Below are 18,691 nucleotides of genomic sequence, written 5' to 3'. Positions count from 1 at the left end.
AGGCAGGAAATTCACAGGGTGACATTATGATGCAGCCTAAAAGATAAGCTTTTAAGTTTTCAATTAAAATTAAAAAGGGCCAAATGTTTTAATATCTTGACAAGACTGTATCAAACAGTCATATCAAAATGTCCTCTTTCAGGGGCTGGCCCTGTGGTGTAGTGGTTGAGTTTGGCGTGCTCTGCTTCACCAGCCTGGGTTTGTAGGTTTGGATCCTGGGTGCAGACCTACACCACTCGTCAGCCATGCTGTGGTGGCAACCCACATACAAAATAGAGGAAGACTGGCAACAGATGTTAGCTCAGGGGAAAATGCTCTTCAGCAAAAAAAAGGTCCTGCTTCAGTCATTTACCTTCAATAAATTTCTTAACCTCTGTACCTCAGTTCTTTTATCTGTTAAAAAACAGAGATAACACTACCTCATAATAAAACATTTATGAAAGGACTGCACAGTTTCCAGTAAAGTAGGCATTCAATGAGTGTTAGTTCCCCTCCCCATTTCCATACAACTTGACCAAGCTTAGCAGCAGGGTAGGCAGGAATTATCTGTTGAAGACAGAATGGCAGACCTCACATCACCCTTTGATCACTCCCAGAAACTGAGACCATTACTCCTACTATCCTGGCTATGCCACAGCTACCTTTCCAAACCTGCGTGGTTTCTTATTAATTGGTAACCAAGGAAGAGAGAAAAGGCAGCAGGCCACCCAAGAACAGCACGATGAACAATCTGCAAAAGCTACAGTATCCATCCCGTCAAAGGTCTAAACCGAGCAGCGCTCCCAATAAAAGTATCCACATACATATCCAGGGCTACACACACCAACCCATATATTCTCCCTATTTAAATGCAAATGCATTAATATCAAGTTCAGGTTAAAATGTATTATTTGCCTAATATCTCTGGAAAAAAGGTACAGTACTTCCTTTCCACAACAAAAAAACTAAACTAAAATTGCTCTAGTGTTACAGACATATGCCCAACTTATAACATGTAATCAATAAATGTCATTAATGACAATAAACTGAAAAAATGCATTACCCCTCATAATATACCAGATTTAAAACAAGTTAAAAAAATATCTCCAAAACACTTGATTAGTTCGCATTTTCAAATAACTACCATGTACCTTCCACAATGTTTTCTGTCCCCTCCTTAGAATGTGACCTTGTAAAGATCACTTCTAGATTAAACATCTGCTGTTCTCAAGAACTTTTTGAGATGAACTATTGCAGGACTGGGGAAATCAGCACTTCACTAACAGCTCTGAGTCTTTTAACACTAACATAGACAATAAAGGAAGTATACAGGTAGATCGACTCTCAATATTAAAATCTTCTGGAAAGAAAAAAAAGTGCCCTAAATATTTATAGCCTCTAGGGAAAAAGTTCCAAAAAGGCTCCGTGAATAATTCAAGTCAATAGTTAACAAACATCAAAATCCAAAACAATCTGCCTTTATTACTTAGTGAATGTTAAATCGGCAGTCATGGTCAACCTCCAAAGCACAAATGTGCACTCTGAGCTTAAAAATATTCATCAAAAAATTTCTCAAAGATAAAATATTTTCCTGCTTAGTCCATCTTCCACTCCATTTGGCCAACTTTATTTTGCTTCCCAAGTCTTGCAATAGCAAAAATGGCTTCCTTTTGTTTATTTCTGCCTGTACATTTCCAGCATCATCTAGAACAATGTCAAAAAGAAACGTGCTTAGCTCTGGGAAACTAACAGTATCCTTGTACAGCTGCCATATACTCCATTCATAATAGCTTTCTCACTGGCTGAGCTCCTCCCTTTGCTCCTGCCAAGGCCAGAGGTCAATAGAAAACATTCAGAAAGTGCTATGATCACAATAAAGAGAAATAAAATTATGCTTGGAAATTATTAAATTTTTTAAAAGAAAAAAGAAGTTACAGAGAACAGTGCCTAACTCTATTCTGAACACAGAATCTTTTCTAACACTAAGGAACTTGCATTTCTAATTAGGTAGAAAACTATAAGCATCCAGGACTATGAATGACTGAGGATTCTTATCTCCGTAAACCTCAATTCACCCATGGAAGCATTTTTCATTGTAAATTTTTTCATATGTTAAAACATGATTAAAAATAAGCACTATGCTTCAAAAATGAGTATTCAGTATGTTGAGCTACACATAAAACACGTAAAATTTTATTACAGTTTTAAAAGAATCAATATTGCTCAAGAGAACAGGAGGTATAGCGAAAAGGACATCAGAGCAGGGTCTGGAGACCTGGGTTCTCCTCTGATGACTGATAGTAAATGGCTACGTGACCTTGGGCGAGTTATTCACCTCTCTGGGTCTTAATTTCTGCCTCTACAAATGAAAGAGATGAATTAATTTCTAAAGTCTTCTTACAGCGTTAAGTTTTAGAAACTCATCCACTCAGAAACTTGAAGAAGTTTAACAGTTTTACGAGTGTAAATATACAGCGAAGCTTTTAAATGAAAACAACTCATGACTGTTTTTCAAAGAGAAATCAGAAACCTATACTTTTTTTTAAAGAAACATATTATCACTAGATAACGACCCCAAGAAAAAAGTCTTTTACTCCTAATTACTATTCTCTACTATTGATTTACCAAAACTCCACTCAGGGACTTGAACTGTAATTACTACCTAATGCTTCTCAAATATCACCCAACACTATTTATTAAAGACACCATGCCACTTATTACTAGTTACCAATCTCATTACTTTCATTTATCCCATTAGTTGCAGAAAAAAATACTTTTAATACAATGTATGAAATTAAATAACCAAGATGTGCTGACAGTTTAACCATGCAGTTTTTATACATGGATTCTATTTCTAAAAGGAAAAAATAATTCTCTACCCAGACTTAGTGCAACTTCAAACCGAACACGTAGCATGAACCAGAGATTAAATGATTTTAGCATAACTTCTGGATGTCAGACCCTAAATAAGGAACACTGTGGATTAGGATACTGCAGAGGCGTCTGCTTGCTCTAAAGTCCTTCCCCAGTCCCAACCCCCTTTTCTTGTCTCTGCCTGTCTTGTCAGTGATTAAGTAATCGTTTGCCTAATGATTCCCACAGAGGGTTCCCAGAGCCCTCTGTGTACCTTCAGTTACCAGACTGCAAGTGTAAGCACTGGGTCATCTTTAACTCCCCAGCACCTGGCACATATACAGCCAGCCCTCTGGTCCTCTGTATCCAAGGGTTCCACCTCCATGGATTCAACCAACCTCAGACTGAAAGACATTCCACGGGTGGGTGTGTACTGAACACGTACAGACTTTTTTTCCTGGTCCTTACTTCCTAAACAACTATTTACATAACATTTACATTGTATTAGATATTATAAATAATCTACAGATGATTTAAAATATTCAGGATGATGTGGGTAGGTTATATGCAAATACTATACCATTTTATATAATGGACTTGAGCATCCACAGACTTCGGGATTTGCAGCCTCCGGAGATCCTGGAACCAATTCCCCATGGACACCGAGGGAGGACTATAGTTTGTGTTGAATAAAAGTGTGATTGTGGAAGGGTGCCGACAAAATTTTCACCTAAGCTAACTAGGAACCGACTACCATATTTAAATCAACAAATTAGACAAGGATTATGGGTGGAAGCAGATTGTTAGAGGGCAATGTGCCCATATATATTTTTTAAAAGTTTAACGTGCAATTCCTTTGACTCAGCACATTTCATTTCTAGGAGTTTAGTCTAAAGAAATATTTAGAAAGTGCATAATGGATAGACGCTACAGCAATGTTTATAGTATTACAAATCAGAAATAACCTAGAAAATTATCAATATAAATTTATTAAATAAACATACATAAAAATATCCATATTATAAATTCTTACACAGTCTTTTAAAAAAGAATTCAGGAAGACCTATATGTAGTATTAACAAGGATAATCTCCATAATGTAGCAAATTTTAAAAAAGAAAAAATTCTAGAAGCATTTTTGTTTAAAAAAATCCCACTTTTGCTTAAGAATGTGTAGTTTTGAGTATGTATTACTTCCAAAATTTAAGAACATAATAATTAAAATCTTAAACACAAACAAGACACTCTACTGCCATTTCTTTAAAAAAAACCTGTCAAGCTTATCTAAAATAAAAGCAACTGCGGTACGGAGCCTTGCTACTTCAAGTGTGGTCCCTGGACCAGCTGCACTGACGTCATCTGGGAGCTGGTCAGGAATGCACCCAGATCTACTCAGACTGTAGTTTTAACAAGATCCCCAGATGATCTGAATTCATGTTAAAGTCTGAGAAGCATTGGTTTATAAGAAATCACTTAACAGAGTCTCAATACCAGTTCAAGATCCACATAAAAAACAAAAGTATTAGCTAGGTGACTTAGACAAGTTAATTGATCTCTCTGAATCTTAGTTTCGTTCTCCTAAGACACCTTATTTCAAAACTTTTGATGTATCAGCAGACGTGAAATTGTAAACTGCTCTGCAATATACAGAATTATTAGAACTTAGTTATCAGTCTTAGTGAGTAAATGCTAAAAAGTCAACTACTTGCTCAAATTAATAAATCCTTCAAGGGTAATGCTCCATCCAACTTTCTCAGAGCCACGTAGGAAAAGGGATTGGAGGGATGGACCCCAAACTATAGATAGTGGTTATCTCTGAGAGGGTAGTCATTTGGGAGTATGAGAATTAAAGGAGACTTTCACATTTTGTTCTGTATATTTTATGATTCACAAATTGTTTTTCAGAAAGAGCACTACACCTAAGTACTGCTATTCAAAGTAGGTCTAAGAAAGGAAGAGGCAGGATTTAGGATCCCATCCCACTCACTGAAGTACCAATGAGTTGGCCACATTTTAAGACTTCCTCATGGCTGATCCCAGAGCCAGACGGAAGGCAGCAGTCACTGGTGGCTGTGAGAAGGTGCCCAGGCAGTGGAGTCTGCTAAGCAAGACTAATAATTGATCCCAAAAGCTGCAGAGAGCAGACCCCGAGTCACTGCTTTCTTCGAAGGGAATCACGGGAACTTCTATGGTAGAGGAATTCCATCTCCTCAGGGCTTGAATCCCCAGTGGGTGTGCACCACCAATGCCATCATTAGCAGCCCCTTCTCCGCCTCCTCCTGGAAGCTGTTGCAGAAAGGAACACTGTGGGGACAGAGCTGAGGCCTGCTTCCAGTGCTCCTGGTTGACTACTCCCACCTATTTCCTTCCAGCACAAAATGTGCTAATCAGGAAAACATTTCACAATGACTTGCTTGTTATAATCCCCCTCTCCTAACACACTTAATGTAGATCAGAATTAACAACTTCATTGGAAAATGATTGAAATTTAGGCTTAGTTTTCAAACTAATACTCAGTCCATTTTTCTTTTAATGTTCTAGATTAGACATTAGGAGAACAATTTTTCATAGTATAAATGTTACTGTATGTTTGAATATAACACAAACTCTGCTGAAAATGAAAAGTCAGTCAATTTGCCCGTGATTTATCAGGTTCATTATCTGTATAGTGTTGACTAACAACATATTAAAAACAGGTTTTACTATAGCAACAATCACCAAAAACTTCAACCAAAGCCACAAAATGAACAGAGCAGAGTATCGTCTTCCCTAGCCTAACTCTAGTTTTATTCTATATACCTTTCAAAATTTCTATCATGAATCACATGGAGTGCTCAGTTGAGCTTGTGTTTCATAAGGAATTATGAAGAATTCTACATACTTTGGGGGAGTTCTTAATAGGTTTGAAAACAACACAATCATGTTTTACAATGGCTATATATAATACCTTTATAACCAAAAAAGGTAAAACTACTCTCAGTAAATGTTACTTTAATTCAGCACTCAGGGGAAAAAAGATTCCCTACCTGATCCCCCTAATTAATCACAGAGAAAATGAGGGACTAAGGTTTTATTTTATTAAATAATTGCACTCCGTTCAGCAAGTACTCTGTGTTAAGCATAGGAGCTGAAATTAAGACAAAGCCTTGTTCCTGAGGAGCTCTGGGGGGTGGGGGGGGGGGGAGACAGATGAAATGAAAAGTGGTAAATGCTCCCACAGATAACATGAATTAAGTACAATGGGAAAATAATGTGTACAAGCCTCTATGATAACCATGCAGAGTAACCAGTACACATAATTTGAAGAGACACAAACCCTTAATTTAAAAGTAGACAGAAATTTCAGTGAATGGTACCAGTTAAACACTCAGTATCACTCAAGAGAACATCTTTGCTTGAGTGTGAGAATGTGGGGGCGGGAGGCATCTGTATGAGGATTGCTGTTGTGTACCTACATAGGTCACTTTCTGAATAAATGGCCTTTGTTATTGAGACTTTGTTGTATACCTGAGAAGGATACTGTATGAGGGAAATAACCAGGTCTTAAGAGGTGGGTAATCGTGGATCCAAGTCAGGATTCCGCTATTAACTCAGTTACATAACCTCTGAGCCTAAGCGTCTTCATCCATAACACAGGGATGATACCGCCAAAGGGCAAGTCAAGAAATAAATAAGTTTAATTTAATTCAAATTAAAAACCTTTTCCAAGTTTTTCCTTTGGGGCACATAAAGCAATTTAATTTAACAAATATCTACAAAGCACTTACTATTGTGTGGGGCCTCATGACTGGACACTGCAGGAGATAAGCAGATTATAGTTGCTGTCCTCATGGAGTTTACAATCTTAAGAGGTTGAGATAAACACGTGAGAAATAGGTACATGATGTTTAAACTTAAGAGATCCCAGAACACTCTGTACATACTTATGCAGTCACTTTTCATTACAACGTAATCTCTGGAGTGTAATCATTTAAACCTAGCACTATGCTTGGGACTTGGTGAGCAGGCAAACACAGGAAGGATGAAAGGTAAGAAGGGAGGGACGAAGCAGTCCAATGAAATATACCAACTCATAAATTCTACCAACTGTTATCTTACTTTCAAAATATAGACAGATACTCAAGGTGCTTTTGGGGCAGGGTGGGGCAAGCAGGAGAAGCTAGGTAGCAGAAGGATCATCTTTTGAAAATACATTTTTAAACTTACGCTTTAAAGGCAAGCATTTTTCCAATAAATTATAACCCATTAAATACATCAACACTTTAATGTTTTTAATAAGGTAGGCTAATTTAAAATAAAAACATAGTATGCATCTAAAATACTGCCAGCATGATGCTCTACTTCACAGGTGGGCAAACTACAGCCTGTAGCCTTTTTTGGTACACCTGCAAGCTAAGAAAGGCTTTTACATTTTTAAAGAGTGGTAAAAATAACAACAAAGAACATGGAACTGAGTATGTAGCCAGCAGAGCCTAAAATATTTGCTAACTGTCCCGTGACAGAAAAGGTATCCAGGGCCGGCCGGGTGGCGCAGCGGTGAAGTGTACACATTCCGCTTCTCGGTGGCCCAGGGTTCGCCGGTTCGGATCCCCAGTGCGGACACGGCACCACTTGGCACACCATGCTGTGATAGGCGTCCCACATATTAAGTACAGGAAGACGGGCACGGATGTTAGCTCAGGGCCAGTCTTCCTCAACGAAAAGAGGAGGACTGGCAGTAGTTAGCTCAGGGCCAATCTTCCTCAAAACAAAAAGAAAGAAAGAAAGAAAAAGTATCCAACTCCTGCTTTACTTCATAAAGGAATTTTGAGTCTTTCACTAAATTAAATACCTTGATATTTCTAAATTTAGATTTAAGGCAATTTATAACATTTCTTTCTCCATTCCATTGCCCAGTCGTCTCTTTACTTACTAGTCACTTTCTTCACATCTAAGTATTTAGACAAATATTAATTACAATACACTAGAGTAGAAAACAAAACTAGAGGCTGACCATGTCTTTTGTTTAATAACAAGCATTCTAGCACAAGCATTTTTCCAACCAGTTTAAATTCCACAATGGATTAGTGAATCGGGCCTATGTTGAGCAGAACCCATGACTTATGCCAACTTCTCCATCTGCATACATCTAATATTGGGGGAGGTGAGGAGACTAACAGTTCCCAGTACTAAATCAAGAAACTGATTAATAATAGGCTGGAATAATATCCACCTAGCTTCAGCAACAAGAAGAAAACAGGTATGAGACGGTGACTTAGATTTAAATTCAATGAATGTGTGGGACATTTGTAGATTTGACAGTAAGTTGTTACTTACACCACATGGAGGGTTCCAGACGCATTTAAGACTTTCAACAATAAAAATGAAGTGGAAAGAGAGAACATCGATGCTCAAAACATCAAGAGTAAAAGAGACAGTGCAATTACCAACACCACAGAAGGATTCAGAAAACCTGGAAAGCAGTAGGAGCCTATCAGACTAAAACATCAGAAAGAACAACTAAGTTTTCATTTTAGCACTACTAGTAATATGTGATATGGAGCACAAAAAGCACTAAAAATCATCTTCCAAGACAAGCAACACATCCCTCTCCCGACACTAGAATGGAAAAGCTGGAAGCTTACTTTCTTTGAAACTATCAAAACCCGAAAAGCATTTTGACTCAAAACTCTGAGTCCTCCTTATTCTTACCAAATAATTAAACAGTCTGCAGAAGAAATCAAAATTCAATACACATACTTTAAAGAGACAAAAGAGTAAGACTCAAGGGGGGATCTTATTTGGACTACCTTACAGTGACTAAAAGTTTGATAGTTTTTTATTTTTTTAAGGAGAAGTCTCTAATCAATACAATTTGATAACACTGCACACACGTCTTATATGAGAAACTTATAAGAAATGCAAGTACTTTTTCTATTCCGGAAGAACCTTTTTAGTCCATAACTGTAAATCCCTAAAATGCAAATCTACAAACTTCAGATTTTGAATACATTCAATATTTTTTTTAAAAAGATGTCAATTCATTTAAAGTTTCCTTTACACGCTTAACTTTCTGTAACGGTTTTATCACAATTTCTAATAATGAAACTGGCATTACAATACCAACATAATCAACATACAAACACTTACATCATACTTACAATACCAATTATTTAACATGAGAAAAACTGGCCCTGAAAAAGGCGGCTGGGAAACCACTGCTTCGCACTACAGGCGTGTTAACTCACACACAGGACTTATTAAGCATTTATACAGCACATTTATATTTGCCAAGTGCTTCATAATAATTTTTATTAGCTGTTTCTAATCCAAAACAATCCATGAAGAATTTTACAGAAGAGGAACCTAGGCCCAGAGAGGAACCAAAGAAAACCAATTTTACTCTGCAGGAAGAAAAACACCATTCTCTTACAATATGCCAGATCCTTCTAATCACTTTTCATCTGCAGTGTGAATTTTGCAAAAATAAGTTATTAATTAATGTGAAAAATATCAAGGAAACATTGAATTCTCTGGGACAAATCATTAGACTACTTAAACACTTTCAAGTACTTGGGACTAACTACTATATTTCATTATATAGACACAACTATAAGGAAATAAAATTCTCCCAAATGCCAAACTTAAAGTGGCTAAATAGAAAGGCCTTGTTTTTCACACATGCTTAAAAAAAGACAATCAAAGCAGCTCATGGAACAAGCTTAAAGTCAGGTCCTGTAATAAAGGAGTCAGGTCCCTCCCAAAAAAAGAACCCGGCTAAAAGCAGTGTGTGCGAGGAGGAAGTTCTGGAAGAAGCCAGAATCTGCTTCTTAGCATACTCAAGTCAATACATCTTTCAGAAGATAATGGTTCTAACCAGAACTTGTGGTTGAATCAGTGCACATCTCAGCACCAGCAATGGATCACATCCAATGTTTTGGATGATAAAAACTTGAGCCAGCGCAAGATGCGGAGGAAAGTTCTTTTCTCGGCCATTTAAACATCCCGATGTCTTTTATCTTGGTGTTACATCTTTAACAAGAAAAACTAGACGCTCACCCGGAGCGCAGTTTGCCAGCGGAGTTGTCCTGACCCCAGGTCTCTCAATCACGGCCCCTAAATGTAATTCCCTGGTCAGAGCCCGACTCCCCAGCCAGAGAACAGCCCCAGCCGGTGAATCAAACACTCTTCCTCACCCCAACCCCTCCTATCTTCCGGGGCCAATTCCGTGACCCACATCCCTATACCCTGCACCGAGCCCCACACTCAGCACCCCCATTACACTTCCGCCCCGGTGGCTTCCCAGTTAACCTTCACCCCAGCCCCCACCCCATCTTTGTCTCGCTACCCCAAACACGCCACCTCACGTCCCCCCAATCCCAACCGCAGCCCTTCCCCCACCGCCGGCTCCCACCTTCCCAGACTCTTCCCCACCCCCACAGCCCCCACCCCTCGGCCCCGTCACCCCAGCTCCTCGCCTCCCCAGCCTCGCATGACCCTTCCCCTCCCCCAGCTTCCTCTGTCCCTTCCTTCCCCTCCTTCAGCCCCTCCGCCCACGCCCACCCCTGCAGCCGCGGGTTCTCGGTGGGCCTTTCACCTTGTCCATGAGCTTCCAGCACTTCTCCACCATCTTCTTGTCCACGGTCCCCGGCGGGTGGGGACTGAGGTGGTGGTGGTGGTGGTGCGGCTGGAAGGCGTCCTTCATGAGCCCGATCAGGCCGCCCGAGCCCCCGGTGCCGCCGCTGCCCCCGGCCCCAGAGCCCTTTTTCACGTTGCCGGCCATGGCCCAGGGAGGGTTGGGGGCCCAGCCGCGTCTGCCGGCTCGGAGCGAGGGGAAGAAGGAGGCGTGAAGGAGGGGCCTCTCCCGGCCGCCGCCACCGCCGCCGCCGCCGCCGCCGCCGCCGGCTGTCCGGGCGGAGGGAGGAGCGGCCGCGGGGAGGGAAGTGGGCGGCGCCGGAGCGCGGAGCCGCGCGGGCGCACCCCTTCAGAGAGAGCGAGGCCGGGGGCGGGAGAAGCGCAAGGAGCTCGGGGAAGCGGGCGGCCTCGTCTGGCCTAGGTAGCGACCCCTCCTGAGCCAGCCGCTCCCGAGCCAGCAGCTCCGGTAATGCGGCGGCCAAGTTTCCGCGCCGCCTCCCCCGCCCCCTACACCTGGGGCGGGGCCAGAGGGACCCTTCGCGCCTGCGCCCTCTGCTGGAGAAGCGGGGAATGGAGGGAGGCGGGGTCTAATGTGGAGTCTGCGCACTAGGCAGGAAGAAGCTGAGCCCTCCATGTTCCTTCTGGGCTGTAAATTGGCTCTCCTTGAGCGGGTTATTGGAATATTTAAATTAAGACAGGTAGCCATAGAAAGAATCTTAACGTCTGTTCTTTCTCCCATTCATGACAAATGAGGAAATTGAGCTTAAAGTTACTTGCTTCTTCACACTGTGGGAGAAAAAGGGAAGTTATTTCCCCACCCACTGGTGTTTTTAAACTCCTCATGAAGTCGGGACCAAGGACAGGAATGTGAATGCTACGGATTGTTCAAGCTTGACTAGACCCCAGAAAGGCTTGAGACACTCAGGCCGCGAGCTCTTCTTCCAGGCCCTCTGACCTTCTGAAAACAAGACACTTCCCCCTTTTTTGGCTTCTGAACGCTAGTTTCTTTTCTGGGAATTGAATATGTACTTAAGATTCCACTGCTCAGCGCATTGCACTGCAGGTCGGCACCGCCAGCATCAGGCCCTGACCACAGAAACTGTAAGACAGCTGCGAGCCCCGGCCAGAGGTCTCGCTCCTCTCATGGAACAGAAATGCAGTTCCTTGTCACTACCACTTCTCTAATCTAAAAATTCTGTTGGAAGAACTTTGAAAAAAAGGAACTCCCTTCCAAAGAAGGAAGTGCCCTGCCCTAATTTGCTAATTCTGAGCCTCGGCTTTGGGAGCTTGCAGGTCCTGGTGTGTCAATAAGTACTCGGTTCCGCCTTAGATCCCCACCCCCCCCCCCCCTCTTGCGCCGAGCCCTTGACTGATTAGAGAATTAAGCTTATCAAGTATCAAGTAAGGGGGGGAAAAGTATCCCTGAACTCAAGGACCCTTCAGCCCAACATCCTTGTCTTGCAATTCAATGGCCTTTATCTAAGATTGATTATGGAGTCAACATTATCATTTCCTATCAGTAGAATTTCCTTTAATTAGTTTCTATCTAGAAAGAGTTAGAAGAATCTCCCAAGGAAAAATCTAGGCAAAGCTCTTAGGTTATTGTCAAAACTTTACATCCCTAGTACCAGCACTACTGGTTGCAGGCGCTCCTTTTCTCTCCCCTGGTCCATTGAAACCTTGTCCTCACTGGTTTTCCTGCAGCCCTCAATCCATCCTCCCACCACACTAGTCTTCCTAAAGTATAGTTCCGACAGCATTGCAAAAAAACTCTAAACATTCCCCATTACTCCTGAATGAAGTTAATGGTCACGATCTAACTCCAAACTACCTTGCAATTTTACACCGTATACATATATCCCATGCTGGGTAACTCACCAAGTCACAAAATACCACAATTCTTTCTTTTTTCATCACCATTACTCAGAGCATTCCCTCTGCCTAAAGTGTGCACTAAGGTCCGATCCATTGTTCGAAATTCAACTCAGATATTGTCCTCCTTACTAGACACTCCAGAGAGAAATAATTCTTCCCTCCTCTAAATTTCCATAACTATTTATTTCTCACACCTACCACACATGAATTTATCCTATACTGTGTAATCGACTTTGGTCTCCCACAGTACCTAGTACAGTATAGGTATACAAGGGTAGTGTTTTTTTCCCTTATAGTGAAATTCTAGATTTAATGGAGTAAGGTGAGAAATTAACTCTTGGAGCTGTGTATGAGCTTATCTAGATCATCTACACAACTCCGGCTTGGTTTAAGGCTTCCAATCTGTATTATCTTCAATAGAGTCTGTATAGAATGGAATTGTATAATTTGCACTGTGTTTCTCCCACAGTAAGCCGTGTTTCCTTCAATATACGATGACCTGTCTCTCACATTTGAATAAAGCAGAGTGACCCTTCTCTCTACATCTCTTCAAAACTCCCAGATGGCATCCAATTCAAAGGAAGACAGAGTTCTGCTGAAATGACCTTTCCTAGTTTCACTTCTAAACTGAGGTTAACGAAAAAAGAAGGAAAGATTGACCCTTTTTTCCACAATTTTTACTTGGCTCATTTTCAAAATCTACTAGCAAGGGGGTTGGATTGTTGATCACAGCGTCATTCTCATTCTTGGGTTATTCTAAACTGGCGCAGCTTGTATCACATCATGTGACATGTGGCGCCCTTCTTATTCCATTTCACCTTCACCCCAAACCACATCCTCATTCTGCACCTGAAAGTCAGTTGACTGAACATATTCGAAAAGTAAATGCTCTCCTGAGGCATGATATGTTGTGTGTATTTTGTCCTCAATATGTCATTTCATGCATTAGCATGATGGAGACACAAATCATTCCATGGAAAATGTCCCCAAACAGGCTTCTAGATGAGGAGAAGGACTGGGTGAGCAGAAACCTCTACTGTGTTCCTAGACGGGGGAGAGGCTTCTGGGGGAAGGATAAATGAAAAACATGCTTCAAGATTAGAAGAAAAGTATTCTCCAGATTTGGGAGATGTGCACAAGGTCATCTGACTCTCAGGTGCTGGAACTGTAAGCATCTGGAAGGACAAGCGTGCTTCTTCTCTTTAATCTGTAAAATGTCCAAAGGGTCAGAAAAGTAGCCTGTGGCCACGAAGGTGACAAATAAACATGAATCAGCTTCTGCATGAATCTGCCTACTCCCCAGCGAAAGGATTTTTTTATTCCCTAATCTCATGGCTATTTCTTCAGATCTCCTCCTGTGAACAGCCAACTGACTGAAAATGTTGAGGGGGACAGAGACAGAGAGAAATATCTAAAAAAGAGCCTGAAGTTCCCTTAATGCATAAAGGGAACAGCCCTGACGTTTTTGCTGTTTTCATTCTAGCCAGTAGGGTGCCCAGAGATCCAGGTGGCAGACAGATGACAAGGCTCCCCATACTACAGCAAGCCACCCGTCATGCTCCCTTCCTAAAATTTACTTTTCCAACCACTCATGACTCCAGCAAGATGCTAGGAAGTATTCCCAAGAGGAAGGCACCCTCAACATTGCCCAATAAATAATTTAAATAGAAAAATTTAGGAGATTCCGGAGAAGGTCAAACACGTCCACTAGAGGGAGCCCCAACCAACGCAATACTGCCAGGAGCCAAGCAAAGTAGTTTCTCAGCACCTATGGGAAAATCAACCACATAAGGGAAGAGGGGAAGAGAGGCGATAAATTCAGTCACAGTGAGAGAAGATAGCCCTGCAAATGCCTGGTTAAAACCCAGGCCTTTCAGGATTTACAAAATTAAAGATTTAAAGACCAGGGAACTGAGGCTGAGCGAAGTTAAATGGCTTGCCCAAATTTACATATCCACATGGGGACTAGAACTCATGGCTCTTGTCTCTAACCAGTGCCCCTTCTTCTCCATTTGCATCCCTCTACGTTGGCATCCTGGAGTCCGTGAGTCTACCTTTCCTGTGTGTCTCTGAAGTGGGAAACTCTATCGACTACCTTCTCCTGCATTTCTTTCCCCCGTACACCATAGAGTGCCTTCTGGATGGGGATCTCCAGTTTTAAGCCTAATAGTGTCATTTTGCTGATGAGACCTAGGAATGTAAATTGCCCAAAATGGCTGCCGTCAGTCCTCTTCCTCTGCATCAGCACAATGGCATTATTTCAGATGTGTAGATCTGATTTATATGTCTCCAAATTGCAGGCAGTGCTACATGGAAGTGAATCGCAGCTAATTGGCTCCAAAGCCCTTTCTCCTCAAACTACACTTAGGATTTTGGGATAAGAAGAGAATTGACCTTCTGGGACCTCGGTATTTGAAGCTTTGTATTTAGCCCATTCTACCTTCCTGTGAACTCCATGTTTCCCAGTTGCCTGGACAACATGCAGTCTCTGGAAACCCAGCCTTCCAGTTCTCAGTCCTGCCCCCCACGGAAATTTGCCACACTCGATTGGCTCCCAGAACCCAGTTTCCTCCTCAGGCTCCTGGCTGGTTGGATCTTTTCTCTGCCCCTGCCCGTGGCTGGGTCACTCTCCAGGAAGGTACAACACAGGCAAGAGAGGGTACTACAGATTGGAAGAGGCAGGGTAACGATGATGGGAAGAGGGAAGGAACCAGGTACTGAGATTTATTTTCTCCAAAAGAGGATTGAGGGGAATGGTTTCTGTACATAGAGCCTGACTGGTAGAGAGAAACAGCTCCACCCTCCCCACTGACCCCAGCCCTGCCTAAACTTCCAAGGAGACCAAGCACAGAAGCTTCTGGAAAGTATGGGAGACAGGCTTGGAGACTAGAACTCTAACTCTCCTGGGACTCCTAGTTCAGTCTGGGGGTCAGGAAAGCATCCCCACGTACAGACCTAAATATGAGTTCCTTCCCTCCTCCAGGACAGCAAGGAGATGCCACCTAAGACCAAAGAAAAAGGGGTGAAAGCTGGGTCACAGAAGAAGAAAAAGAATGCAGGTGCCGGTGAGTCAGGGTGGGTGGAGGTAGGCACCCCCTACTTCTCCGTGCTCTGGCTCAGAGACCAAGCAGAGGTCCTCCAGAGAGAACTCAGCACTCTGCATGTCAGCATGGAGCTTTCTTGGCCCTCCCCCTTCATAGCCTCACATCCAGGTTCCACGGAGCTGGGAAGGTGGGGAAATCGGCACCTTCCCCCTCCCTTGAGTCCCTTCTGGCTTTATGCCTTCCTTGTATACTCATCACACATATTTTGAGTACCTACTATGTGCTGGGCAGTGAGGACACAGTGGTGAATTCAGTAGACTCTGCCATCAGAGATCCTTCATTTAGTGGCCCTCAGATCTGCAGGAAGAAAGTCCAAGTATGGGATGAGGATGAGAGGGGAGTAAGGAAGGCTGAGATCGTGATAAGCTGAGGTTCTGCCAACTTGCCAGGGCAGGTGTGGAGGCCGAATCCATGCACAGGCTGGCGGTGCTGGAAAAAGAGTTGCTCCAAGACCATTTGGGTAAGAAGGGCGGAAGTTCTGGGGGCAATAGAAGTGGGGCAATGAGCATTGCTGTATCCTTGGGGACTTGGAGGGTTGGAGCTATGGTGGGGGGCTGAGCTGACCTCTAACCATCCCCTAGTGGAAAAAGATTTGTCATAAGTTGGGATTATGAGGAAGGGATGGGCAGTGAGGGTTGATAAGGGTAGCTATTTTTTATAGCCAGAACACAGAGGGAGTTTTTGCTTCTTAGTAATGAAAAGCCTATGGGATCCTAGGGGAAAAAAACCCAGAATGAGAATGAAAGGCTAGAGGCCTGCCACCAAGTTTCCAGAGGTGGGCAGAGTCCATCAAGCCCATGGGAGCTGATTCAATGGGGTCCTCAGCCAGTCCTAAGGGCTGCTCTGGGACTGTTCACAGCTCTGTGGAGGGATGAGGCCCGCCGAGCCAAGGCTTCTGAAAACCAGCTGAAGCAGAGGTTGCAAGGGCTGGAGGCTGAACTGGAGGGGGCCCGAAGTGAAGGGAAGGCCATATATGCAGGTGCGTGTTCGGTTGAGCAGGTGGGCAAGAGACAGAGGCCTGGAAGAAGACAACCAAGGGGGCCTAAGGAAGCAAGGGAGGGAGATGAGGAGGACTTCCATCTGCCATGTCCAGTCTCAGCCTTCCCAGCACAGCACAAATCAGGCAGGATCCTGAAGGAACCAAAGGAAGGCCTCTGGGATCCTGGGCAGGGATACCATGTGCTCGATGCTTTGTGGGTTACAAAATGCAGTCAAAGCCATTATCTTCTTCATCCTGTGGGAGTGAGTAAGGAGAAGGCATGGACGAAAGGGGTCTGGTTTCCGAGCTCTTCCCCAGGTTTTCAGGGTCTCCCAGCTTCTTTAAATCGCCGCAAGAAAAACAAAGAAGGCCTTTATGCTCCTGTCCCACTCGACGAAGCAGAGCCCTCCCCACTGACAACTCCCTTGCCTTTCTCCACCACTCTATCCCCACCTTGTCCCTGGCCACACACTGCCCGTGACACAGAGATGAGCCGTCAGTGCCGGGCCCTGCAGGAGGAGATGGAGACCCGCAGCAGGCGGCTGGAGGAAGAAGTGAGGGGCCTTCGGGAACAGCTAGGTAGGCTTCCCACCTTCTAAGCCTTTCTCCTAGAGGACCACTGATGAGGTCCAGAGCCTGAAGGGGTGGACTTACGATGGTTCTTGTCTAGAAGACTACAACCCAGGCTCTCATAACACGTTCTCCACTGGCTCTCCTACCACTGAGTACTGGAGCAGAGGGTTCAGGATGGCAAAAAATCTTAAGTTATAAGTAAAGAAGACGTAAGTCTCTCACTGCATTTCCCCATCTCAATGGTCTCTCCAAATCCAGTCGTTACTCACCACTACTGCCATGTCTCTCATGAGCAAAACATACCCCATCTTAGTACAGCTGATTTTACGTGAAACTAAGGGAAAATGTTTGACTTATATACTTCCATATCTTCAAGGCCCAGTGCGTGGTAGATCCTGAGTAACTTTGCTGAATAAATGAATAAACCTTCAAAACAAGCAAAAATATAAAGAACAGGAAGTTTTTGCTCTCTTCCCTCTTGGTTACAGGATAGAGTTGAAATATTTTAGCATGGCACACAAGACTTTTCACAGTTTTGGCCTCAAAGCTTTCTTATCCTAAAATAGCTTTAGGTTAGCTATACACATCCAAGAGTTGCTTATCTGCCATGCAGATCCTGAGTTCCTTTCCTAATCTTTGCCTCATCTCACATTTAAATGCAATCAAAATTTATTGAGCACCTCTTATATATTACGTGCTTTCCCATAATCACACTTAACTCTCACAGCAAGCCTGTGAGGTAGTTGTCATTCTCTCTTTAAAGATGAAGAAACTGAGGCTCAGAGAGAGACATGCCCGATGTTACACAAGTAGTAAGTGACAACCAGATTTGGGATCTAGATCTCTTGTACCAAACCCACTACTCTCTCTACTATACCTTAATGGTATACTTCAGCTCTTTATAGTGAGTATGGGAAAGTCGATGACCCTGGGAGAGTCTGGAATGATCCCACTCAAGTTCTACTTTGGGGGTACTTTGTGAGACAATCCAAAGGTAGAGTGTCACCATCCTGTCCTCTTTCATCCTTCTGCCCCACCCCCCAGAGATGTGCCAGAAGGAGGCTGAGGCTGCAAGGAGAGAGGCCGAGGAGGTCCTCGGAGAGCGAGACCAGACTCTGGCTCAGCTTCGGGCCCATGTGGCAGACATGGAGGCCAAGTATGAGGAAATCTTACATGTAAGCACCCCCCTCTGAAACCCAGCCATCCCAGTACCCAGCACTCCTCAATCCCCACGAACCCCAGCTAGTGAGATAATGACAGACCAGGAAGAAGGAGAAGCATCTCCACAGGGAACTCTGCTCTATCTTGAGGGCAGACAGCAAGGGGCTACAACCATGCCTACCTACTAAGAATAGGAACGTTAACAAAACATTGGCAAGGAAAGCTTACAGACCAGCCTCGGCACCCCCTCACCCTGCCCCCTCCCTCCCTGGGGCCTGAAGCTTGGTATCTGCAGGGCAGCCTGGATGGGCTCTTGGCCAAATTGAGAGCTGTCAAGCCTCAGTGGGACAAGGATGTGCTGAGACTCCACGCCAGGCACAAGGAGCAGCTCCGCCAGTTTGGACTCAACCCCCTGGATCTTTGAGGCTGCAAGCCTCTAGTCTCTGGGGCTCTCTGAGGCCAGCAATAAAGCTCTCTTGATGTAGAACTCGGCAGAACTGTGGGCTATGGCTTTTCGGCAGAGATGAGTGCCTCTCACGGGGACTTCTCAGTAC

At 43.5% G+C, this 18,691-nt stretch overlaps 2 protein-coding genes across 17 annotated transcripts in view; one reads left to right on the top strand and one right to left on the bottom strand.

Moving 5' to 3' along the window:
* The window catches only part of CBL (Cbl proto-oncogene), an 82,564-nt gene extending 71,599 nt beyond the window's left edge, over window positions 1-10,965 (bottom strand). Inside the window, exon 1 of one of the 5 annotated variants that reach the window (XM_070623294.1) lies at window positions 10,408-10,965. Coding sequence is in view for 2 of the 5 variants with exons in the window: in XM_070623292.1 (XP_070479393.1) it covers window positions 10,408-10,593 (186 nt within the window). In the remaining 3 variants the exon portion in view is untranslated. The remainder of the gene's footprint in view (window positions 1-10,407) is intronic. The other 4 variants (XM_070623292.1, XM_070623293.1, XM_070623296.1 and 1 more) reach the window with 4 other exon arrangements.
* Window positions 10,966-14,855: 3,890 nt separating this feature from the next.
* On the top strand, window positions 14,856-18,624 carry DRC12 (dynein regulatory complex subunit 12 homolog). Of its 12 annotated transcripts, none has more exons than XM_008513389.2 (7): window positions 14,859-14,958; window positions 15,304-15,385; window positions 15,819-15,884; window positions 16,284-16,403; window positions 16,890-16,982; window positions 18,021-18,151; window positions 18,433-18,624. In XM_008513389.2, exons 2-7 carry the CDS (start codon window positions 15,316-15,318, stop codon window positions 18,559-18,561), a joined length of 609 nt encoding a protein of 202 aa, XP_008511611.1. In that variant the 5' UTR covers window positions 14,859-14,958; window positions 15,304-15,315; the 3' UTR covers window positions 18,562-18,624. The 12 variants fall into 12 exon arrangements, with proteins under 12 accessions (XP_070479388.1, XP_008511611.1, XP_070479387.1 ...); XM_070623282.1 differs by having other exon boundaries at window positions 14,883-14,969; XM_008513386.2 differs by having other exon boundaries at window positions 14,904-15,034.
* The last annotated feature ends 67 nt before the right edge of the window (window positions 18,625-18,691 follow it).

The sequence above is a fragment of the Equus przewalskii genome, chromosome 6 (assembly GCF_037783145.1).
Source record: "Equus przewalskii isolate Varuska chromosome 6, EquPr2, whole genome shotgun sequence".
In the NCBI taxonomy this organism is placed as follows: domain Eukaryota; kingdom Metazoa; phylum Chordata; class Mammalia; order Perissodactyla; family Equidae; genus Equus; species Equus przewalskii.
This window is presented reverse-complemented; position numbering and strand designations above follow the sequence as displayed.